Source organism: Lytechinus variegatus, chromosome 10 (assembly GCF_018143015.1).
Source record: "Lytechinus variegatus isolate NC3 chromosome 10, Lvar_3.0, whole genome shotgun sequence".
Lineage (NCBI taxonomy): Eukaryota > Metazoa > Echinodermata > Echinoidea > Temnopleuroida > Toxopneustidae > Lytechinus > Lytechinus variegatus.
In genome coordinates, this window is record NC_054749.1 from 14,832,811 (window position 1) to 14,859,813 (window position 27,003).

Below are 27,003 nucleotides of genomic sequence, written 5' to 3' on the forward strand. Positions count from 1 at the left end.
AAATTTCCATTTCTGCAGATGAGCAGATGAAATATGAGGTCCAGTTTAAAAACAATCTGTTTTCAGCTACTGAAATGATGCAGTTTGCTTTGAGGAAATAAAAGACCAATTTGTGATAGAATGTTGGCAATTGATACATGTAACAAATTTAATCAACCAATTAAATTAACACAGAGCAGTTCAGAGATTGAACAGAGACAGTACAGCAGCAAACTACCCACTGCTAACTCTGTATAGCAAAAAACAAGCTTGGTTTATTTTCATTGTAATTTAGCGTGATATACATGTAGGGGAAAAAATGAAACTTACACTTTCTTGTTTGCTTGATTTCTGCTTGGAATTAGGATTTGTTCCTTGGATTGTGCTTGCATTAGATAACCAATCGCTCATTTGGGAGCCCACTACATAGATTTGTTCTGAAGAGAAAATAGATTTAAATTATTATTGTTGTTTGTTATCATTATTGTTGTTATTATTATCATCATTACTATCATCATCATCATCACCATCATCATCATAGTCATTGTCATCATTACCATTAACATCATCATCACCATTACCATTAACATCATCATCACCACCATCACCATCGCCATCACCATCACCATCACCATCATCACCATCGCCATCACCATCGCCATCACCATCACCACCATCGCCATCACCATCACCATCACCATCATCACCATCATCATCATCATCACCATCACCATCACTATTACCATTATCATCATCATCATCATCATCATTCATTTAACGTCACCTGAGTCCGGGAATAGGAAAGAAGGAGAACAAGAGGTTGGTGAAAAAGAAGAACGAGAAGGATAAATAAATGGAAACATCTTTTCCTGTTCTGGTAAATGATTTTTCTGTGTCACAAGACCTGGGTAGACGTAACCATGTAGTATAGAGCAAAGTAAACCATACTATACACACCATCAGAAAGTAGATTTCTGTGTTGGGTTGCCGTGGTTACTAGACTTGATAGAGCTCTGCATTGAATCTCGGAGTTAAAACCCACTGTTGACACCCATTTAACCATCTGTGATACAAGCTTTTCAAGCCGAGTCGAATAGCGACCCTGAAAAACATAATCAACAACACCAGTCTAGCAATCTCACAAATGATAACTATTCTTGAAGGTAATATTTTGATATATGTGTAGGGATAAGCTTTATGTTTTTATATTATGTTATTGCTTGTTTGAAACCCCTCTTTAAATTAGCAGCATCGTGGTCTTGCCATAAGGCTGAGGATAACATTTGTCTACACTCCACTGGCAGATCCAGGGGGGGGGGCACAGCTGACCCGTGCCCCCCCTTTTTGAGAGGCACAATTAAAATTTGTAATGTAAAAATGCCATTAAAAACAAGTGTGCTCCCCCTTTTGAAAGGGAAGACCCTTTTTTCTTTAAAAAAAAAATTCTTGTGTTTTTTAAATTTGTTATTTTTCAACTTTTTTCCTTGGGAAAATGTACCCCCCCCTTGGAAAATCCTGGATCTGCCCCTGCAGATTATATTCTGCTAAGCCTACTTTAAAAAACCTTGCTTACACTTTCAAATAATCTCTCGAGGGTGCATAGTGGACTTCTATGCGGTTAAAATGAAGGGAGTTTTCTAGAACGCATATTTCAGTGAACATTGAATATGTACTGACTGCACAGAAACGTTAGCACTAACTATGCGCCAATAGAGGCCCTGTTACAACCGGTAATGTAACGGCGATGTCTAATGTTACAAAAATGCATTACTTACACATTGAAATAAATGTTTTGACTTCACAATCCGAAAGATGTGACTGGGCTTACTGTTGGCACTCTGTTAGGCTAACATTCGTTTCTGTGTGGCCGGCACAGGCTAATTAGCAAAAATCTTTGATGCAGCAAGCGTACGTCACACTAGGTCTCATGGACCTATTTCTACTCTTGTGAAATTCAATGACTCGCTCGGAGTGTTTCATGCAGATTTCGGTCAACGATTTTCACCTATAGATTTGACAAGCTGCTGGAAATAGCCGTGTTTGATTGGCTACAGCATCTTACCTGCGCTAGAACGACGGGAAGCAGGTAGGGGATGTGTCTGAGATCGCTAGCCTGCCCCGCCCCCAACTCCACATCCAGCTGAGGGGTGGGGCCATATTCCTGAAGCACCGCACTGCACAGAAGACTGACGGGCTCAAGCTTTGGCAGGCCGGTATTGGTACCTAGGACTACGATGCATAATGCACGCAGTAAACTCTTGGGTATTCTGGAATGAAAATTGTTGAAGAATAAAAGAAAAATTCAGCAAATCTCAAAGAGAAATGCCAGTAGTTACAGTAAACACTGATTTCATGAGAAAGTCTGTAAAACCAGGCTTAATTGTCAGAATATCATCAAGGATCTAGATCTGGTACAGTTACATAAACTGAACTTTGTGAAATCTTGAAATCTATGCTGAAAAATGTTCACACTGAAGATCACCAAGGCACACGTGGAACAGTGTATTATTATTGCTGGAATAAAGACCCAATGGAAGTGACCGAATCCGTGCTTATTTTGCTTATTTCTCAGCAATTACACAATTTCTTCCAGAATCCTTTGGCACATGTTTTTTTATTCATACAAACAGACACTTGGGTGGTCATTTATATTAGATTCTGTAGAAAGTCATTTTGAGATTGTTACCAAAACTGGAATTTATCTTTAACAGGGAGGTTCACCCTGACAATAAGCAAGTTTTCACAAAAGATGAAATATTACAGAAAAAATACTGATGAAGGTTTGATGGGAATCACACAAAAAAGAAGAGAGTTATGAATTCTTGTAATTTTAGATTTTTGATGTCACATTCAAGCAGCTTCCCCATATATCATGTAATATGAATTCCCAAATAACAAAACTATTTCAAATGGGAAAAGAATAACCTATGCTTACTCTCTGTGAAGTTTGGTGCAGGAGATAGCCAAGAGAAGTTTCCTCAGACTCTGTATGCACTGGAGGGGTGGGGCCCCGGTTACAAGGCACTGATGGGCTTCATGGTACACAGCTTCAAGCTCTCTCTTTGATAAACTTCTACAAGAGAATAAGACCATAAGTATTTTACGCCATGATACTGCTTCTTATCAATATTATAACCAATATCATCATCCTCCTCATCATCATCATAATCATCATTACCATCATTGTCACCGTCTTCATCATCATCATGATCACCACCACCATGATGATGATGATCATCATCACCTCACCATTATCATCATACTCCTTCTAGAATAACAAGCCTTACTATAATTTGGCTAATCTTTAGTGTCCTTTTGTACATCTGACCATTTATTGACAGCGCTTTTCTCTGAGATTTTCTACTCAATCAAACTGGAAGTTGTTGTAAACATGGATAACTTGTTCGTACATGCAGATGTAAGTGAAGTTGTATTTTGTTCGATTTTTGACACATTCTATAAAGGTCTTTTTAAGAATTTGTTACAGCTCTGAAGTTCCCAGTCCCTTCCATCATTTAGAGATCGGCAAACTCAATCATACTGGTGAACTCGCATTTACCCTGTGTGATATGTTTAATATGAATCAGGGACAACCGTGATTGGGCCACCGGCCCAGCGCTTTGTATTGCCAGGATGCCTAAACCCTGTACAATGCGATCCAGCACTAGTTTTAAGTTGGACAGTTGATGTTTTTATTCCTCCAGGAATTTCACAAAAGCTTCAACTCAGCAAATATAGCAGCGAGGTGGCAGTTAAACACAACCTCCTTGATTTTAGTGTTCTGAAAAGTAGGAGTCCAAAGAATCTTATTAAAAAAATGGTGCACCATGTCTCAGGAGTGCAGTCCCGTCCCTCAGCAAGTGTATCAATATAATAACAATGGTGAAGGGGTTGTGGAAGACGGCCTTTTATCATAGGAAAGCATGATTTTCAAGTTTCAACAATTTGTTTTGGACTTTAAATAAATATCTTCCTGTATAGAAGATAGAAAAGTGTGTTCATAGTGTGTCTTATTCCATTTCAATACTAAATCCCTCAATTCAGTCTTCCTCAAACTTTCATGCTACGGTTTCTTTGATTTTTCTATTGATGTGAATTAAATTGGTTGAAAGGATTATGTTCTCCCTTTAAGAAAGTTGATGAACTGAAAATGGTAACACGAACGCAGGGTTTATTTTTTGTATAAAACAAATATGGGCAATTCCACAGGTTGGTGGACATGAGCTTAAAAATTCAAATTCAATATTTTCTTGAATTTTTTAATACTTTAAGTCCTTCATACATGATAGTTTCAGGAACAAGAAATAAAAAGTTTATTTTCATATGTATACTTTGGAAAAAAATGGTCAAAAGTTGTGTCTTCCATTGTGTACCAAAATACAAGAAAAATAGTGAAAAATGAAATATGCCTTATTACCATTTTGTTGTTGCAACAACATACCACTTTACATATTTCTGCAGTTTAGAAGAGTCAAATTACTTAAAATACACAACCACTTTTCAAGTAAATTTGTAGTAATCATTCAAAAAATAAATATTGCAACCTGCTCAGGTGATGTAACGTGAGTAACCGAAAAAACTGACTTTGTTTTCTGAGAGAAAAATTCTTCACAGTTAATTGGTGGGATTTTAAATTCTCTTCCTTCAAACAATCTTTGACACAGTGATGACGATGAAAATCATTAGAAATAACAATTTTTTTTATAAAATTGATGAAGAAAAACTGTAACGTGAGTAACTTTGTAACGTGAGTAACCATCATGTAATGTGAGTAACCAGTAAAAATTATTCAGTTCGGTAACATTTTCTGTGGGATGTCAAGTTTTAAGTCTCATGGTGAGTTGTGAAGTTATTTTTGATTAATTAAAAGCAAAATGAGGGTACATCTCTTTGATGCGACTCTTTGTTCATCAAAATATCAGTGGTCATACAATCACACAAAAAAATTGAATATTAGTAGAAGTATTCACAATGCAAGAGTGCATTAGTAAGACTTGGTTTTGATTAACCAAACTTTAAAGAGTGTTTGAACAACACATTGAATGCCCTTACCTGTAACCCTATCTAGGCCGGGGTATTTTGGGAGTTGATATGGCCCGGGGGGTGGGGGAGAGGGGGGGGGGGGCTCCCAGGCCCCCCTTGAGATCTCGGCCATTGGCCGCACGATCACGCCGAAAATTTGCGTGCAGGTTGTCTTGGACATAATCTACAATACTATACAGTAATTTATTTCATGCAAATTGGTATTAAGCGATTATGCTAATTAATGCATAATTAGTAAGCGAAATCATACTTTTCCCTCCTACTCCCTAATAAAGCTCCAATTGTTCCAATTTTTGGTATAAAATCTCTTTTAGATGTTCCTAGCAATGAATTTTACACACATTATTGAATTTTTAATGACATGTGTGTTGTTAACCATACATAGACAAAATGTAACGTGAGTAACCATATTATCTGCACCCCAAGTAAAAACCATGTGTTCTTTATTTTTTTAATTATATACAAAGTTTGTCTCCCTAATACACTTCTTTGAAATGGATATAATCAACTTTCATAAAAGCCTTGTATGAGGAGACTTTTCACTTATGTTGACTTTTAATTTTATGCATGTCCAAATCATGTAACGTGAGTAACCGACACATTCCAAAGATTTGCCAGGAGCATAATAGAATTTCCCAAGTTTTGTTTTTATACGAAGGATAGTCAGACTGTGTACTTTGTTGTGATAAGGAGATGTTTAGTTCCTATCAATAATAATGGAGTTACAGCTCCAAGTATGAGTCAAGGTGTCTCCAAATGTAACGTGAGTAACTGTGGAATAGCCCATATAAATAATCTGATTTATTTGATTTCAGGATCAAATATTTAGGATATTCTGCTAGGATCGAAAGCTTAGGCCCCTCTTGACTCTCTAATTTATTTGATTTTAATCAGATTTTTAATTTGATAAAAAAAATGTAAAAAAAAACATTTTAAAAACAAACCGCAAACACCAAAATCAAAATCCTTTACACTGACACCAGTTTTTGAATTTTATGAGTAAAATTATTCTTAAATATATTTTCAGAGTTGCAAAGCTGTGACCCCGGGGGGGGGGGGGAGCACTCATATATATTGGGGACATGCCGCTTTCATTACGAAAATTTCCCGTTTGATTCTCGACCACACTTCGGACCTCAAACTGCAGTCGTATACCCCATTTTTCGTTTGGAAAATCTCAAACAACATTTCCAACCCCGATAAACCCATCTTGGCCAGGTAATCCCCTTGTCTCAATTTCACCACCACGGGCCAGCCAAACGAGCGTTGAGCCAAGGACGAAATGATAAACAACAGCTGTGCTATTACGTAAGACTTGCAGGGGGTGGAAACTCCGCTTCTGCATCCGGTCAGAATTGAAGAAAATTTTGGAGGGTCAAAAGTGCACACTGCTCCCATATTACATGTACAAGCCTATGGACGCCGCCACTGTTTTGGTACACCAGCGAAATGGAGGCGTGGTCATGGAAGGTCCTTCGCGCATAGCGTAAAAATATGTAAATTAGCATTTGGTCTTTAATTAGCATAATGCGCGAGCTGATTTAATATCGGTGGTGTACATGTCTAAATAAAATACATCATGCCACGGCCACTCATTCATTCTAAATAAGTAATCGTATTTTTATTGATTTGTTCTTGCCTGTCATGATTAATATTACTGCATTATTTCAGCTGCAAGTTGCCTGGATTGTTTCTAAGGCAATAACTGGAAACTTTATAGGAGGGATTTTAATTGAGCTTGACTTGCCCTCTTTTCTTACAATTTTCATTCTATTAATTACATTCACTATTAATATTACTGAAGAGGTTCTCCCCCCCCAAAAAATGGTGCCATGATAATTTTTCCCTTAAATCTTGTGTTCCTCGGTTTATCTCTTTATGTTTCTGAAGCCCTTATTTGAAGAGCTCACTTGCAAAAGGGGTTAATTAGGTCAATTTTTCATCAAATTTGATTTTTCTTTTGTCTCATTGTATAGATTTTTATTAGAAGATGATACCAAAGTTCAAATTCCCACTAAAAAGTTATCTAAAATGGCCAAGAAAAATCAATTTTTTTTCAAAAGGGGTTAGGTCCACACAATTTTTTTTGGAAATGAATATTTTACAAAATATGAAGACACGTAGATTTCTTTCATAGCCAATTTTATGTTCGCATAGTAGGGCATCATGAAAATTTAATTTCGCATAAGAATATTGCAATATTGCAATTTAGTTTCGCAAAAAAATATCGCAATATTGGAGAGTGGACCTAACTCCTTTTGCAAACAAACTATTCTGAAGAGTTCGTTTGTCAAAATTGGTTAGGTCCATTGTTCATAAATTTTTATTGTTTTCTGTCTCAAAACCTCTATATTTTTAGTCGTTCTAATGAAAACAACAAAAATTTGAAATTCACATGAGAAAGAAAAATCACCTTTTTAATCAAAATTGATTGGATTCATTTCAGTTTAGTTGCAAAAGGGGTTAGGTCCACAATGATATTTTTTTAAAGAATATATAGAAAAAAATTGAAGACAGGTAGATTTCTTTTTATACCCAATTTTATGTTCACATGATAGGGTAGTACATCATGACAAATTAGTTTCTCATAAGAGTAATACAGTATAAGTGAATATGAGAATGGACCTAACCCCTTTGCAACTAAACTCTTCATTTATATTTTTATCTTTTCTGTTCATTTTTAATTGCAGAAAACTAAACGAACCTTTCATTATTTGAACAAAATAAGAACAAATCAAATTATTTTACATAATTATTGTACAGTCTCCAATATAGGTCCTATTATGAATAGCAGTCGGGAGCACTTAATTTTAAAAGGCGACTTCTATGTCATCATATATCAATAACCATGACCTAGGTACAATATTTTAGGGGGATTCTCAAAATTATCTAGGCAAGAGAGCAAGCCGATCGTAGGCTATAGGATAATTTTAATTTTTAACTGGAAATGAATCTGGTAAATTTTGGTATGGAAAGAAAAATAAATTTTATATACAGGTTCCATACTTTGTAGAAATAACCCCCCCCTATACCCATCATGAACAGTAAGGTCTTATGATTGCTTCTTCCAAAACAAACATCTTTCTCTAACTGCCCCACCCCAATTTCCTGCCTCTTCTCTCTCTCTCAGAAAATGACACACACAAATATATGCATAAAGGCAAACTATTCTCCTGTCATTTTACTTACTTTCCCACTCTTATCCTTATTTCTCTTGGAGAATATTTTGACTGCTGTTTGCTCTCATGATGTCACAGTAGTATCATCACATTTGAGTACAGAGTGCAACATCTTGTGCCATTTGTGCATAAAAATTGTTTGAAGTAATATATCATCACAAATTGGTGATTCATAAATGAAAATGACCAAGATCAGATAATTAATACAAAATTAACATGTTTATTAAGAAATCCATTTTCTAAAACACTGAAAATAACATAACAATAATAATTAGAGTCTACAAGCATTAAATTAGATTTAAAAAATAAAGGCTTGAGTACATTTTTCTACACTTAAGTCAAAATATACAATGTTTATTAAAATTTCATTCAAATAATGTCGATGAGCTTGAAAGTTAATATAAGAGATGCATCCAGGATTTCATAAAAAGAGCATAAAATCTGTGATATTCTGTTTATTTTTCCACAAAAGTTTGTCACTCAAAAAAAAGGAGGTAAATTCCTTCCAAATTTGTTGACAAGAAATATTCTACTAATGTAAGAGCACTCCACATTAAAAAAAAGGGGGGGGGGGATAATTCCAGAATCTCCCTAAAGTGTGCCTTTCCAAGTCAATACATTAGTGAATCATTCACAAAATTTGATATTGTTAGCTGTCTCTGTGGCTAGAATTCAATCTATTTTTAAAAATATAGTCTATTTACATATTTTTGCAGAGGTAATCCATGTCAAAACTTTTTAAAAAGTAAGATAACAATAAATGCAATTTGATATTCCTACATAATTATTGAGCCATTCTATGAAGACTTGCAATTATGGTAACTTTGTCCAAGCCCATTGCAGCTACCATGAAGACCTTGATTTCTTGCTCAGCCCTGTTACCATGGTAATTTTCATAGTGACAAGATTATGATAGTAATAACTTGTTTATGAAATGAGGTCCAGGAATGATACTAAAATTATTTCTTAATCCTCTGATCACCTTTATTAACATTTATCTACGCATGATTTTTATTTCAAAATATAAATTTTTGTCTTGTATACAATAGGCCTTTAAACTGGAAATTATATTTAATTTCTCAAAAATTTCTAAGAATTAGTAGAAGTATTAAATATTAATAAAAGGTAATAAATTTGCCAATTACAAAATAAATATTTCTTACTTGTATTTTGTGTGAAATTTTGTATACTTGCCCGCTGATGAACCTGAACTTGTACTACACTCTTTTCTACAGATATGCAGTTTAAAGAACATTCAATGCTTTGTTGATATATCTATTCAAATTAATTTGAAGTAACTACTTATTAACTTGGCCTTCATATTTCTTCCGTCTTGGTACTTGTGATACCGGTACTTAAACAGCTTGGGCAGTGGGAAACCTGCATAGTAAAAAATGGAGAAAGAACAAAATGAGTTGCTGATGTAAATTATTCTTACTAATCTAGTCCAGTTTTATTAAGATTTAAACTCTATTCAATACTTTTGTCACCTTCGTTCTACATCCAGACAAATTGATATATCAATATAACTATTTACAGTATGTATTGATAATAAAGAGTGCACATTATTTCAAATATTCATCAGATGATAACTGTTAATATCATGGTTTTTTTTATGTACATGCACATAGACAGAAGGTATGGTCGGTGAAAATGGAAATACTGGTGAATCTGAATTCAATCAATGGAGCTTTAATTTTACATGACATCTTATCTTTATTCAGCTCAATTGGCCATACCCCCCCCCCAAGAGTGAATATTTATTTATTTAGACTATTTTTTTGGGGGGGATGAGCTTAGATACAGCCTGTATTATTATTATTATCAAAACAACAAGCATACCTTGCAATTTTCCAATTCAGATGTCCTGTTCCTCATTAGAGTGTAACTCACACTTTGCTGATCTGCATGGTTCTCAATTTTGTCCCTCTGACCGGGTGTGAACTGCTAAGATCTTGGTCCTATTGGATCTGCAATAAACATTTTTTTAGTGTGAGAATATTAGAGATAAATAAAACTACTCTTCTTAAACAATATTTAAAAAATCCAGCTGCCCATATCATTGAAGTATTAATATTCCAAACTAAATTATCTGGTCCAAAAACTTCATTCTCTCTCTATCATGCATACCAGGTACCCGACTGTTTATTAAAGTAAAATGATTCTAACCACATATTGCTCCAGCTGTATAGCTGAATCAGGACCTGGTCTATGCTGGTCACGTTTATAACTAAAGAATCACATCACATTTGAATGAAGTAATAACTATGTACTAAAAACGTTTTCAGAATACCACCCCAGGCCAGGCCCAGGGCATCCTGTTCAAATAGAGACTTGATTTACATCTAAGTCATTTCATTTAAATCCTAACACTAAATCAAATGGACTTCATTCATGATTACTCTGAAGTAAAAAGTTTCTGAATAAAAGAAGCTGCTGAGAATTATACTTATTCATATGAAGATGAAATAGCGTGGACGGACTAGGCCTAAACTTCAACCTTCAAGCTTGAAGTTTGGGCCTAGTCCGTCCCCGCTATTTTCATACCCCATGACTACATCGACAATCTCGCTAGCCGCCTAGCGCCGGCAATACCAAGGCTGGATCTCGCTCTGACCAAAATCGACAGTTTGTCGTTACTAAAACAGGAGGTCGGAAACAAGTCCACATCTACCGCTGATAATTGACAATAAAACTGAAACAGGGTTTCTTTTTGCCTGGAGCATTCTGATGAAGGTCTACGACAAATGGTAAGTTAGGCCTATTTTTTTTAGAAACTAACTTACACATGATTTATTTGGAAGTCAGGCAAAAGAAATGGGAGTGTATGGAAATGGAGGTTTACGTAGTAAAGTAATACGAGATGGGCCCCGAACCCCGGCAAACACATCACCATTGCAAGTGAGATCAAAACATGAAAATGAACTTAACTTACTTTTATTCTTATGGAATGTCATTAAATTAATATTGATGTTCCCTCCAAGATTTTCTGCTCCAATGAAGTTCACTCAGAAATCACGATTTCGAACATCAATTCTATAAACAGATGATTAGTCGAGCTAATTCGTTGTAGAAACTGGAAATTCGCAGAGTCCAAAAGAACAACACTTCGCACAGATCTCGTGGGGAATTGTGGGAAGGAAAAACGTGTTTAATTCATAAGATATGAATAAAACATTAGCGTCTTAGCCAATCATAGAAGTGTATTTTGCGTAATTTGACGTCATTTCATGAATTAAACATTGACCCTCCAAAATCAACCTTCAAATTGTCCGCCGGCAGCCATGTTGGCTATGTACAAAACCTATGGGAAATAAAAACGCGCGAAAAGAGTTACCTCTCTAGCTCCCTTCGGGAGCTTACGTATACGTAAGATCGTATCTCTGTGAAGACTTGTCTGCCTGTAGAAGGATCTTCGGAATGAAATTATCGATATTAATCACGTTTTCAAAGGCATATTACATTCAGACATCCAATACTAGTCCATTTTCAATTTCGAACGAAGAAAATCGACCTCGAAATAAGGAAAGTAAGCGAATAAAAATTACGGTATGCTTAGCATGCAAGGACCGCGATGCATCCCATATAGTTTCTGTCCATCCAGCAAGAAAATATGGGATGCATGCCGTTCACTCGCGCAATGATACAGTCTTAACGAAAGAAAGGAAGGAAGGAAGGAAGGAAGAGAGAGGGAGAGAGAGAGAGAGAGAGAGAGAGAGAGAGAGAGAGAGAGAGAAAGAAAGAAAGAAAGAAAGAAAGGAAGAAAAAAGTTTCTATCAACGCGTGTATACATGGAACTCCATGCACTCACCAGAACTACACACATTGCAATCCATCGTGTGTGGCCCCCTGCTGTGACCGTTGATGCTGGGGTGTGTTATCTTCGGACCGAGGTCAAGAAACAGGTGTTTCTATACTTAAATTTCATGCTTGAGGGCAATAGGGTTTGTAGTACTGGGAGAAGAGAATTGATAAGGGAAACTGGGGTATACTGCTCTTCAAAGCAAGATTTTCGTCATGCCGCTTTGATGGCCCCCTTTTTCAGACCTAATTTTCAGTTCTCTAGATACTCCGAATGACAAAAGTTCCATTCAAAGCTGGCCTGCAAGACCCCTGTTACGAGACATCTCAGTTCCGTAGCACGGATCCATTTTCGTGCACTGCATGAGAGAGCTGCACACATGCACTTACTCACTGCAACCATCCTGCCTGTGGGGAATCTACAGGTAGGATTATGGTATGCCAATGCTGTACAGTGCACACACAGTAATAAATAATTAACATATCGCTTATGTGACCAAAATTACTAATTTCAATATAGTTGCAATTCATTTTTCATGAGTAACTTGGGAATAATTTTTGTATTCACCAGAGCGCTCAAAAACTTGAATTTTGGGAATATTTGTATGTACGCCCTCTTTTGGTGGAAAGTAATTGGCAAGAAAACTTTCATTTTTCAATCTCTATTTTTAACTAAGAAAAAATAATTTAAAGAATCAAATTTACATAAGAGCCAAGTTATATGATGAATAGTTGTAATAGAAATTGACAGTGTAAGAAAATCAAGCATTTGTCCCACTCATTCAATGAATGAGGTTATGATATACCTTGATCCCTGTTTGTACTCCATGTGTGGTAAAAAATGGTTGGCAATGTTTGGCTTATTTTCTCTTTTTCTTTGGAACAAATGCAGGCATGTATGAACCTCATTTCTGTTGGAATTCATTCAAAATCACATTTTTGATTCATTAATTTATCATACTGTTGCAAAAAGAGGAATTCTTACGTGACAATCACTATCATATGTGTGGGCACGAGAACCGTCGTTGAAGCCATTAAGTATATTTTTAATGTTTTTATTGTGAGCCAACTCAAAGGATTTTTATGTATTTTTGTGAATTTTCATACATTACTTCTACATTTAGTGTCAACAAGATTTAGGTATGTTACAAAAGTGCCCTCTAGAGGCATTCTGAATGAGGCATTGAGTGTGCTGCCTGTAATCAAGGGTGACAGTGGGGGCATTGCTTTGTATTGTGTTTGCATGTGCAAAAAAAGCTTATTCCTCATCACATTGTTTTCACCTAGTTGAATCTTTATGGCAGCTGTCTAGGCTTGAAAAAAATCTCACTCGGTGATCTTGCGACTCTGTGTGCTACTGGAACTTTGGCCTTGCTTTCATTCAACCTCATGCTATTCATATTTACAGGTATCATCCCACTCTAAAAGGTATTCATTCCGATAGAACAACATTTCAACTACATTGTGGTGATATTTGAAAGAAATCTACTGATGCGAAGTGTTTTTTTTTTGGTGTGTGTGTCTTTTATGTCCCGCTTGTCAGAAAAATGCGTGATTTATATTTCTTCTCGGAGAACGGTAGTCCATAACGAAAGGCATATCAAATATATTTCAAGTCATGTTAAAACATGTCCTGATAGATGCATGATTCATATTTCTTCTCGGAGAACGGGTGTCCATATATTCAAATAAACTCAATACACCTCCAAACGCAACATTTCCAGATAAAAAGACCCCTAAAGTTTTATATAAACAACTTAACATTTCAATATTTTTTGCCGATATCAGTTTCAGGTAATACTATTGGTGTGCGCCGCCAATTAAAACAACGTTAGATCGAACTTCTCTGATTGGCAATGACACTTGACTTTGCATTCGCCGGGAACAATGCGCATGTGATGATGTGAAAATCAAATTTCAATCACGTGCAAAATTCAAATGGCCACCAACAAATCGCCTTTTGTGATTCACAAAGGCGACATGCGTAAGAAAAATCCTGGTGAGAATGCTGGCTATTGAAATGAATGAGGTATTAAATGAAAGGTCTGGATGAGCTCTAAATGATGCTATGAAGCAAACACCTCATTTCTCAAATTCATTTTTTTTGTAACATACCTACAAGATTTACAACACAACAAACAACATGTGGGACTATACTCGGGACGGGACCGGCAATACTCACTACAGCTGCAATAACAAATTGTCGAACTGTTATCAGTTGTATGTATAATAAAACAAATATTTGGACAATATATCGATCAATAATGCAATTTACTTCAAAATTAAAGTCAAATCTACAAAAATGAATCATTACCTTTCCTTCGTCAAGAGAAAACGTACAGATTTTCCATCAAGGGGCGCGGCCATTTTCATTATGCCAATTTTAAGAAACCTATAAGAGATGAATAATGGGATAATAAAAAAATCGATTGACAATTGAACAATGTCGAAAATTATTAAAAATAATATATATTTATTTTAAATTACAAATAAATTACACAATTTTTAAATAATTAAATAAAAATACCCAACTAAAACATACGCTATTGCGCGTGCGCACAACGCTTGATCGAAGTATCTTGGCAACAGCTAGCTTACAACTTCGTGAGTTTTGGGAGAGATATTAAATGATATTATTTAAGGTAAAGCTTCAAACCTTGTCTTTCATAATACTCTAGAACAATTCTTACTTTAATAATGTATCTTTTCATATCGTTTTTATGTTATTTCAGTTGATATTTTGTTCTAATCGAGAGCTAAAAACTGACTTTTCAGGCCCGGCCGCGCGCGCCGGCGGTCGACGATCTGACGTCGGGAGCGTTGGCCCAGCCGAGGCCCAGCTTAGGGTTGGGGGTCGGGTGTCCGGACAGCGACAGGCGGACACTTTATAGTTATATTTTGAAGCCTTCTTTTTTTGTCTCTGGATTACACTTAAAATATGAATTCAATAGTTGTAAGTTCTATCTTTTTCTCTATAATATTTCCTCACATATTGTAGGCTACTAAAATAAAAATTGATGAAACTTAAGTTAAGTTAAGTTCGCTCAAAAGTTTTTCCAAATGACTTTAATTCGTGGACGTTGATTGTCTGGACGTCACAAGTCACAACCTGTCCAGACACACAACATCTGGGTAGACTGAATTGTGCTAAAATCTCTTTTTGATGAGGAAGAAAAAAGGAATTTGTTATTGTAACATTTTGGCCAAATCGTGGTTTCGGGAACCACTCGTCGATTTGTAATTGTATACACGCACTTGTGTACAAAGGGAATGGAGGTGGAAATAGGGAACTGTGCATGTGACTGAATGAAGCGCTTCTGTATGAAGTGAACGTGGTCCCAATATCACGATAATGCCAACATTTTTCACCAGTTAGGCCTACTCTGAATCTGTCTCATACCACTCATTCAATGAACAAGGTTATAGCCTTGTTCTGAGTGTGTGGCAAAATAAGGATTGCAATTTTGACTTATTTTCTCTTTTTCTATGGGACAAATGCTTGATTTTCTTACACTGTCAGTTTCCAATAGAGCTATTTATCATATAACTTGACTCTAGTGTCCAGGGAAAATTTACAGTGGAACAGGGTCTTGGGGCGATATCACTCGTAAATTATGGTCAAAGAGCCATGGAAAAACAGAATAGCCCTGAAAAATCCCCATTTTCTACAATATTAAAGCTTAACTGATGTTACAGAGCAAGGCAGTACAGTGTGGGTTGCAAAAAGTAGCCCCACTCTACATACAAATCTTTCTCTGTTCAATAAAGATAGGCCTAATAATGGCTAATTAGAATTGGCAGATATTTTGGGATACTGCAGATTTAAATCTTACTCTTAGGCACCTATAGAACTTTCAATCGTTTGATGAACACCTGAATAAAAATGGCTAGCCTGTCATCACAAGTATAGTCTAACTCTCCTTTTCCACCACTCATTCAATGAACAAGGTTCCCAAAAAAGTATAGCAGGGCCTATCCAATATTTTTTTTCTGTTGACTATTTATGATTTGTGAAAAATATCTAGCCCCAATCTTGGTACTACTATACCATTCTTTACTCTCTAAATTTTGATATTTTTCCTTCATAAAGGAAATTTTGAACAATTGTCTAACAAATCAAGTGGATTGTATATTCTGGAGTCTAATAATATAAATTATTAATCAGTTATGTGTCTTTAGTCTAGGCTGTCTAGCTGATAAGCATGGACTTGTTTGTTTGGGTCAAGTTCTACATCAAAAGGTAAAAGTTCTATTTAGATGGGTCACTGACTCACTTGTTATGCCTTCTCATTTCTTTGTACTCTGGTACAGGAGTAGAGTAAATCGTCAGTCGCCATGGAGATTGTGTACGTGTACACAAAGAAGAGGAGCGAGTTTGGGCGCCAGTGCAACTTCTCTGATCGTCCTGCCGAGCTTCATGTTGACATCCTTCCAGATGAGAGCCTTGTGTCGAATTTCATAGAAAAGAACCCGGTAGACAGGGGGATACAATGTGTACAGGAGATGTCAGAGCACGAGGTGAGTAATTTATTTCATTTCATTCATTTTCTTACTAGATTTCCTTTTTGATGTCTGTTCTCCATTCTTTTTCCCCCTTCTATCCATATCATACCAATGCTCTGGAGTTTAATACCAGCAAATACTCCATTCTTCTTCTTCCTCTGTTAGCTTTGTAGATCAGCAGAGAAATCCCACTGACTCCTTTCTTTAGGGCCATTATTGCACTCATCTGTGATTCATGCAAAATTGGCTGTAACCCGTGGAATATTTCTGGTATCCTATTCTGAGCCACCCTATATGATATAAACATAGGCATTCATGAATACTATTTATATGAATCAACAAATGCCCATTTTATAATAGTTTGTAAGCATTTACTATGTAATATATAATATGATGAATTACTTTATTACTAAACTATTAGTTTAGTGAAAAGTGAAACATAATGACTTTTGTGAATGGATATTGTCTATTTAATGTTGAGGTTCTTAAAAAAAATAGAGACCTATCTAGTTTCCAAATTAATTAAAGATGCTGATTAGACAGAAACAAGTAACAGCAAGAAAATAGACTGAAACAACTAAACTAAAAATAGAAGCACAACTCAGAGATCCCCACATTGCATTACAGGATTACTTAAACTTAACACCCAATCACACAGTCGAAGCCTGCAAAGTTCCACAGATAAATTATTGTTTCAGATCCCATTTCACAAAACAAAAGTCACACTTGGTGATCGTGCAATTGCACTTGCTGCCCCCAAACTATGGAATAGCCTGCCAATTGATATAAGAAGCTCTCCATCCTTGACTCTCTTCAAATTAAAATTTAAAACATATCTCTTTAGTTAAGAAATTTTGCTGTGCAGACATAAGTAAAAAGAGCTCTGAACAAGCACAGCTCTCTTTCTCTCTATATATGTACATATAAAAGCTGCACTATACAAATTAATATTTATTTTTATTTTTAAAAATGACAACAGAAATTCAAAAGGAAATATCCTACAAAAAATAACAAAAAATGTAACAAACCTACCAAGTATCCATTTCCATTTCACCCTGGAAAGAATTGTATCATTGTCTGTTGTCCGATGTAAGATAACAGCTTGCAATGTCAGCTCTTTCTATATCGTAATTTTATGCTTAACTGCTCTCATTATCTCCCCCTCCCTCCTCACAGATAAATACAGAGCGTTTTGAAACAGACAGTAGAGGTATCAATCACATTGAAGGAGGGTGGCCCAAGGATATCAACCCACAGGAGGTGGAACAGGTTCTAAGGTTCAGGAAAAAAGTGGAGAAAGACGAGTCGTACGTCACAGCCGTCCAGAATCTGTCCAGTGTATGTACCACATAATCATTAAAAATGATTTTTTATGAATAATTGAACAGATTTTTTAAATTCAATTTTGGGATTTTATGTAACATTTAAGAGCGTCATCTTACAGTATGTATTTGTGGCAACTTTGAGATTGATTTTTATTGTTAACTTTGAGTGTGAGCAATAGGAGTCAGCTTTAATCAAAGTTGCGATTGATCTGAATAGAAAATAGGTATTATATGATTGGGCACTGGTTTTATGAAATTCTATACAATTTCTTTTTAAATGAATGAACAATTATGTTTTTTTTAGGTATGATATGTGGTATACATAGCCAATTTATTTCAATAGGCCGTGGATCCCTATCACACATCTTTCAGTTTATGATTTTGCTGTGTAGTGTTTATCATTTTAGTAAACTTCACATTTATGATATTAAAAGACAAATGTATGTATATACCCAGCTTTGAAAAGGGTAAACAAACAGCTTTAAAGAGGGTAAAAAAGGCTCTAAAAAAATATTCAAAACAGATGGTATTTTGACACACTTTCCTCAGAATCCAAATCAGTACTTTTGGGTGATGATTTGTGATATGAAGTGAAGAGATATCGAATGAACAATTTTCATTATTTTTGTGCAGTTGATGGAACATACGATCAAACAAAACAATGCGATTGACATCTATGAAGACTACTTTGCAGACTTGGAGATAGAGGAGGTGGAGGAAACGCCATCGGCGAAAACCATCAATGTATTCAGGTAGGTGAATCTTTGGCATACTTGATGAATTCGGCAGTTCTGCAGATCAAGGGCAAAATTTTAAAAATAGATATGTTGTTGGAAAAATTTTAAATTGACTTCCCATTGGAAGATGAGCAATACAGTGAGATGTGCATAAAGTCTGCTAGAGACGGGAATTACATTGTATTTGTGCAGAACTGCAGAAATGTTGCTTATAATGGTCAGGTTAATTTAGCATCTAGGTCTATGAGAAATCATTTTGAGTAGAAACAATAACCAAGGTCCTTATCAATTGGCCTTTATATAGTCACTGAAAAAGCTTCGTGTACCTACTTTTTTAATGGTATATTTATGATCAGGATCATTATCGTTGGCGCGTCGTGGTCTATTGGTTCTGACTCTCACCTTTATCCACACTTTGCTGCACTCAACCCAGGTGAGGAAAATGGGTACCGGCAAGAAATAATTCCTTAAAAAGCTGTGTGTGTGTGCACCTGAATCAGTAGCTTAGCTTAGTCAGGTAATAATAATAGCAGGGCCCGCTGGGAGAACTGTTTTCATAACTGAAGTGGCTACCCTGGGTAAATATGCTGTTATTATTATTATTTTTTTTTCCTTTGCAGAGATCCAAATGAGATCAAGAGACCAGCCACTCACTTGTCATGGTATCCCGATGGGCCAAAGAAACTTGCTGTAGCATACTCAAGTCTAGAGTTCCAGAAGTCATCACCAGAAACCAGCATGGATTCATATATCTGGGACATAGGTAAGAAGCACTTGAACCACAGAAACAATGATTTTTTTTTTAGGATATCATCAAGCTTTGGTTGTTTTGTGTTGTATGTATGATGTTTTTTTTTCATTTGGAAACTGTTTTCATGTCATACATTGTCATTTGTTCCTGGAATTAACATAAACCAATGACCTTCTAATTGTTTAGAGGATATATGAGTGTCATTTTCAGAAATGTATATTGAATGCTGCTCTACACACTTTTACGACAAACAGCAATTTTCGTAAAAATCACAAGTCCTAAATGTAGACATCAATTCTTCCATCGAAGTTAGGCTTTACGGACATGAATTTTTTAACAATAAATGTCATTTCAGTCATCTTTAGCAATAAACACCATCCTGGTTCTATCGGGCATATTTTTTCAAAGTTCAATATTGAGGAAAGTGTACTATATTTATAAGCTAAATGAATATTTCCAGTTTGATGATATTTGTGCCATATGGTGTCTACATGTATGTTGATGTATCATTACTAAAATGACTTTATTCAATCATTTTCATTAGAGGAAACTTCACGTTGATGTCCTCAGATGTATGATTGTTTTAGTAGCTTTTCTCACCCAAATAGGCTAACCTTTCCTACCATCTCATCAACAGAAAACCCCAACAAACCAGAGTTTGTGCTGAAGCCAGTATCACCCCTAGTCTGTCTTGAATACAACCCTAAAGACGTCCATATCCTTCTCGGTGGCTGTTACAATGGACAAGTTGGTGAGTTCTTTTGAATAATAATCAGGAAAGCATTTCATGAAGCTTTTTGTTTACTGTCAAGTGTTTTAAGCTACTGGAATCCTTGCATCTGAATGGCTCACAGCATGTCTGTCAGGGGGAAAACCACCAATAAGATGTATCATGCAATGTGTGTCCTTGGTTTTACCTGATTTGATGTTTGATTAATATAAATAATACAATAGTCTGCCATTACATAGTGCTTAGTACAACAGAACAACATCTGGAAATGCTTTACAGATACAGCTCCAGTCATTAGATCTTAGCTTGCCAGTACAAAATTTTCATGCTCTGTCCAGCTTATAAAAAATGGCACCTGGCTAGAATGCTCCCTAGGGAGTGGAGATGGTGCACTGTATATGTGGAATCGAACGACTTGACTAACATATTATCTGTCAAGCACTAAGATCTGAATTTAAAGCAATGTATATTATAAAGAATTTTTTTTTTCTCCACACTTTTTTCAGCATTCTGGGACACGAGAAAAGGTTCACAAGCGGTAGAGATGTCACCAGTAGAACACAGTCACCACGATCCAGTCTACAAGACGATCTGGCTTCAATCAAAGACAGGAACAGAATGCTTCTCGGCCTCCACAGACGGACAGGTAAACTAGGACGATACCTTGTCAACTGGGCAACAAAGCTGTAACTTCACAATTCATGAAATTACTACCTCGGGTGTAATGACCGTCTGACATTAACTTTTTCATTTTGAATCCTGCAAGTGATATTACAGGCCCATGTTGATAAAGAACAACACTCATTATTGCATGGACAGAAAATTTACTTGAGTCCTATTTGATTCATAAGTTGGAATTTTGCTTTTTATAACAAGATCAAACTTAAATTCTTACCAAGAAGCATAATGGTTTCAAATTGTATTTGCAAAGTAATATCAATGTGACAAAAACAACATACAGAACATTTTTTTTGTTCTTATAAACAAATTACAGATGTATATATAATATCTTGATGATTATGATTACCAGTTTAATTGCAGTGTTAAAGGGATGATCCAGGCTTGAGATATTTATATCTCAATAAATATAGTAAAATTCACAGAGCAAAATACTGAAAATTTGATCAAAATTGGGTAACAAATAACGGAGTTATTGAATTTTAAAGATTTGCCTTATTTTGGTGAAACAATTCTAGTCATGTCTTTATGAATATTCATTAGGTGGGCTGATGATGTCATATCCCCACTTGTTCTTTTGTATTTTATTTTATGAAATTAGGTTTATTCATAAATTTTCTACCAAGAATTAAAATGATTGGATTGACAACTGATTAAGTGCATTAGTTATTTATTGCTGCAACTTATTTTATCATAATGGAGCCACATCATATACACATGTATGAAAAAATGAAACATTTATGATTTCATGTGATAACACAAGAAAAATGAAAGTGGAGATGTGACATCATCAGCCCACCTAATGAATATTCATGACCATGTGCATATAACTGTTTTCACAAAATATTGATAAACTTTAAAATTCAATAACTTCTTTATTTGTTTTGATGAAATTTTCAGCATTTAGCTCCATGAATTTTACTATATTTATCTGGATATAAATATTTTCAGCCCGGACCATCCCTTTAAGTCAAACAGTACTATTTGTGTGGTCTGAATGCAATTCATATTGAAATCATTTTGTATACCACTGTCGTTGCCACCGCAGGTTCTATGGTGGGACATGAGGAAGCTGGGAGAACCGACGGAAAAACTCATCATGGACCCCTCCAAGAAGGGCAAGATGGAGAATGCACAAGGAGTCATCTCATTAGAATACGAACCAACCATCGTAAGTCCTCCCAGATATGATGGCAGTTATTCTATTAGTTCAACTTCATTGTAAAATTTTGATTTTACTGCTAAAACTTTTTTTTCAATTTTTTTATTTCCCTCCGATAGGGCATATATTGGCATAAACATTTTAACAATGATATAATTGACATAATACCAAGCATATCATACACACATAGCATAATTTTGTACAAAGTATAGGCCTACAGGGTGTTTCAAACAAAAGGCACAAACTTAATTGATAAAATGGTCATTGATTGATATTTCAGATTTCTTTTGCATATATCCAGTATAATTATCTGCCCATGATCTCTGATGTGGGTTAGTGATTGTTAGCTTACCTGACTGTTAAAAAGAAAGATTGAATGCTTGTTTGTGAGCAGCTCTCTGGAGGTCCTGGGGTCTGTTTCATGAAACTTGTTATAATGAAAAGTTTATAATAACAGTTAATAGCTACTGAAATCCTTCATTCTGATTGGCTGGTAGTAGTAACTTTTGGTAGAAACTGTTAATTTGTTTCAACAAGTCTTCCCCGTCTTGCTTTCAAACCTGGGTCATGAGACCACTGCTCTGCGAACTAAGCCATTGCACCCCAGGCTCTCAAGGAGGTCAATCATGGTATCATTGTCCAAGCTCTTCTCCGTCTTTCTCTTTTCAACCTGCAGCCAACCAAATTCATGGTGGGAACCGAGCAGGGTACGATAATCTCGTGCAACAGGAAGGCCAAGACGCCTCCGGAGAAGATCGTTGCCATCTACAAGGAACACATCGGTCCCGTCTACTCGCTGCAGAGGAATCCGTTCTTCCCCCAAGAACTACTTGACCGTTGGGGATTGGACAGCAAGGGTGAGTGCACTTTTAAATTGTTTAAAGAAGATATGAACCAAGGCCCTGTTGCATAAAAGTTACCATTATGGTTCCGTAGCTTTGCCATGCAATGGTATCTTTCATGGAATCCTTGATTTTGATTGGATGATGAGCATTGTTACCATGGTAGTACTAGTTAATATTGGATGGTAAAGTTACCATAATAGTAACTTTTATGCAACAGGGCCCTGAAGCAATCTCAAGTCCTCTACTACTCAAGTCCGGCCGTTTTGCTTACCCATAATGCAACATTCTAAACAGTGTAGTCTTGTAATATATGCCCACTTGAATGAGAGCATGCTAATTCGTTACTCATAAATCCATACTGCAACAATTGTTACCGATTAACAAAAAATTCCTCTTGAAGCATTTTTTTTCCTTTATATAAATAAAATTACAGACTTATTCACTCTCTGTATTATTGATGCTTGTCTTAAAAGGTATACTTCAAGAGTAGCTATTTGTTGCACACAGTCAATGGGAGATCATACTCAGTTGCCCCCCTCCCTTTTCAAACATTGATAAGCTAGTGGATGTCCTAGCAGTGCACCCATCTAAAGTCACTGATGTCACTACAGATGTTCCCCACAGGGCACGGGAATTCCATCAAATAAATCCACCACTTTGTATGCTTAACCGCATTTTTTTTTTCATTCTAAATTTGCTTCATGGACTGCTAATTGCTTATGCCATGATATATTACAACATTCATGAATATAAACTGGAAAACAGAGAATTTATATCAGGAGGGCCCTACATATAGATGTTTGTAATTATCTTAAGAAAACCAGAATCCAAACCAAAAATGGTCTATATGGAGTTGGACAATGCATATTCTATGGAATCGCCCCACAAATACTTAATTTAGTTTAACAATAATTGGTATGCGTGGGAAGATGGAATGCTAGTCTTCAAAATTAATAGACATATTCATTTGGTGTCAATATAACTGGAGATGTGTTATGTAGCGTTTAGCAAGAACTTTAAATTTGACTATTTAGTGAATTCGCAAAATAATATGATTATATGATTCCTTTGCAGATTTGGTCAGAAGACATCAGGGAATCATCAATTATGTGGACCAAGTAAGTTATTTCAATCGTCATTCTTCACTTCGTGGTAAAGCATTAAGCAGAGAGAGAGAGAGAGATAAGCAAAGATCATCATGATAGAATGTCTGCAAAACAAATGTCGCTGTAATTGTTTTGCATCAGGTCTTAATGCTCAAATATCTAAGAATGATTTTAAGAAATTAAGATTTCATATTCATGAGCAATAAATGAATTTCAAAAGTGAAAAAGAAAAGAAAATTAAGAAAGTAATTGAATGGATTGATTGAATGAATGAATGAAGATAAATTAATGAATAATACGGAAATGAATGAATAAATAAATAGATAAAATACTAAATAAGTAAAAAAAATAAAAAAAATTTTTTTTTAGAAGCTCTTTCTTTGTATGATTCTCGAAATGATTTGCATTGGTCATTATGTGTATGCATTCAATCATATACTGTATTGCAAGCAATGTGGCTTACATGCTTCATATTGTAACAGCAGTCGTCCACGATGAGTGCTGTGAATAAACCACAACATATTTCATGACTGATAATCAATCTTTACTGCATTCTTGTATCTTTAATTCTAGAAATCACATGTCGTACTTGACCGATAGTTGTTGGAGTCCCGTCAGGCCGGCCGTATTCTTCACGACAAAGATGGATGGCTCTCTAGATGTGTGGGATTATCTCTTCAAGCAGAAAGACCCGACTCTCAGTCTCCAGGTATACTCGACTGTTAAGTCATTTATTTAATCGTTTCTTCACTTTCATTCAGGAATGCAAGCTACAAATGGGGGGGGGGGGTAAAATTGATTCAGAGGCTCGAGGTTCAGTCCCCGAATCACACCTTTTAGATGATGATGTTAAAGGTTGGTCGCAGACATAGACGTCAATAATGATATTCCACACGCTAGCAACGCTGAATATTTTTCTCATTTTACTGAATGTTTCTTTTTTCAAGTTTTCTCAGTTTCAGTCTTCTACGAGCAGACAGGACACTCACACATATCTGGTTTACACATGTTTTTGAAATCTCATTTACACACACACTTATTATTTATCAATATGATATCACATTTTAAAATTTTTCTTCAATCATTAGGTCAGTGACGATGCTCTGCACAGCCTCCGCGTCCAGGACCAGGGTCGATTGATTGCCACCGGATCGAAGAGCGGAACCACGACGCTCCTGGAGCTGTCCAGTGGGCTCTGCACCATGCAGCGGAACGAGAAAGCCCTGGTGACGGCCATGTTTGAGAGGGAAACCAAGAGAGAGAAGATCCTGGAGTCGAGACAGAGGGAGCTCAGGCTGAAGAGACAAGGAGCAAGTGCTCAAGGCAATGAGGTATGTTCACAGTTACCTGCCTGTTGAAAGTCAGGGGTCTAATTATCATGATGGGCGTGTTGTAGTCTAGTGGTTCTGACTGTCTCCTTTCAAACAGGGTCATGGTTTCGAATCCTAGCCGTGGCGTGTTTTCCTTCAGCAAGAAATTTATCCTCACTGTGCTGCTCTCGACCCAGGTGAGGTAAATGGGTACCGGCAGGAAATAATTCCTCAAAAAGCTGTGTGCACCTTAATCGGTAGCCTAGCTTAGCTGGGTAATAAAAATAGCAGGGCCTGCTCAGAGAACATTTTTTCGGAACTGAAGTGGCTACCCTGGGTAAATAACGGTATGCCGTTATTATTATTATGTAAAATGTTTACATCTGACCCCTTAGAGGCTCTGTTTTCAACCTTCATGAAAATAATTACATTAAAAATTGTGTTTTTCTTTATATTTGTTATTTTGATATTTGTATTGCTTAAAATGCTATCATATTTTTATGGCTTATGAAGTTTCTAGCCAAGAAATTTTATAAAGAAATCATTTTCACCAAAGTTGAATTTGAAGATCAATCACCCAACTTGACATCAATTTTACACAAAATTTTGCTCTGTTCTTTGTTCATTAACTATATTTAGAAATAAAGAAAAAAATGTCCTTAATGTAACTAATTTCTTTAAAGAAAACTAATATGGCTTTTAGTATGCCAATAAGATAGACAGCTCTGTATCGATTCTTATGATTATTTTCGTATTGATATTTATAGGATGATGAAGAAGCAGCACCTGAAGACGAGGAGGATTTGGTGGCAGCCGCTGAGAAGGAGTTCTTCTCGATCGTACAGGCGGACAAGAAGAAGTTTGCTGCTCAACAGGCCAAGCTTTCAGAGCAAGATAATAAGATCATTGAAGAGGCAGATGAAAATGTAAGAAAGAGATGAAGGATTTGATAGTATTGGTGCTGGTCTAATGACCAGTGGTGGTGATGATGATGGTGATGATGATAATGATGGTGATGATGATGATAATGATGGCGATGATTATGATGATGATGACGACAATGATGATGGTGATGATGACGACAATGATGATGGTGATGATGATGGTGATGATGGTGATGATGATGATGATGAAGGGGATGATGATGGTGGTTGTGGCGATAATGATGATGATGACGATGATTGTAATGATGTTGACAGTGATTGTGAATATGATGGTGATACGGTTGTGATGAAGATGCTGATAATGTGGTGATGACGACCATGGAGGTAATGTTGATCATGAAAGTGATAATGAAAATAATTCTAATTTTCATGAAGTGATAATGCCCAGGATGATATAACAAAATAAAGATTGAAGTATACAATTATTTTCTTTCGTTTTTTTGTTACAGAATGGAAGTGAAAAGAAGGACACAGAAAATGGAGAGAAAGAGGACAACTAAATACAATGCAAGGTACAAAATACAATTAATACTGTGTTATTATAATTCTAAACCTAAGAGGATTATAACTAATCAAGCAAGATTTTTCAGTACTTTTTAGCTCTGAAAGGGAAGACAAAAGAAATCACTCTGCAGTAATTAATACTGTAATTCCATATTGAAATATAACCCCCTTTAGACTCAAATATTTGAGTATACTAGGTTATGTAAATTGAAACAGTGTAAATCTTCAGATCCCCAAGACAAATGTTTAGCATTCCAGAAACACTTAACTTCAACAAAATAATATTCTGCTCTTCAAGCTCGTATAATATTCAAAGAGTAGATCAGAGACAAAATGAATGGGTTCTAAATTTTTAAAATTAATTTGACTGTAATGTATGAATGCATGCTAAGTGGGAGACTATTCC

General features: G+C 35.8%; 2 protein-coding genes and 1 long non-coding RNA gene across 3 annotated transcripts in view; 1 reads left to right on the forward strand and 2 right to left on the reverse strand.

The window, feature by feature from the left end:
- Window positions 1-14,389, reverse strand: part of LOC121422298 (AP-5 complex subunit zeta-1-like) — a 47,202-nt gene extending 32,813 nt beyond the window's left edge. Inside the window, exons 1-5 of the mRNA XM_041617242.1 lie at window positions 14,317-14,389; window positions 2,915-3,052; window positions 2,042-2,246; window positions 937-1,081; window positions 310-416 (exon numbers count right to left, since the gene is read on the reverse strand). Of these exons, the coding sequence (XP_041473176.1) occupies window positions 310-416; window positions 937-1,081; window positions 2,042-2,246; window positions 2,915-3,052; window positions 14,317-14,375 (654 nt within the window). The 5' untranslated portion in view covers window positions 14,376-14,389. The remainder of the gene's footprint in view (window positions 1-309; window positions 417-936; window positions 1,082-2,041; window positions 2,247-2,914; window positions 3,053-14,316) is intronic.
- LOC121422299 lies at window positions 8,439-11,176 on the reverse strand. Its single transcript, XR_005971146.1, has 3 exons — window positions 11,137-11,176; window positions 10,044-10,171; window positions 8,439-9,581 (listed from the first exon to the last, which is right to left on the reverse strand). It is a non-coding gene; the product is annotated as an uncharacterized LOC121422299 (long non-coding RNA).
- A 169-nt stretch (window positions 14,390-14,558) lies between the features above and the next one.
- LOC121422702 (dynein intermediate chain 3, ciliary-like) lies at window positions 14,559-26,630 on the forward strand. Its single transcript, XM_041617869.1, is given in 15 exon segments — window positions 14,559-14,644; window positions 16,314-16,520; window positions 17,682-17,843; window positions 18,464-18,582; window positions 19,188-19,330; window positions 19,956-20,069; window positions 20,555-20,694; window positions 21,775-21,897; window positions 22,565-22,705; window positions 22,707-22,745; window positions 23,808-23,851; window positions 24,413-24,548; window positions 24,928-25,170; window positions 25,917-26,075; window positions 26,543-26,630. Coding segments are annotated over 14 exon segments (1,797 nt in total). The 5' UTR covers window positions 14,559-14,644; window positions 16,314-16,337; the 3' UTR covers window positions 26,594-26,630.
- Window positions 26,631-27,003: the final 373 nt, after the last annotated feature.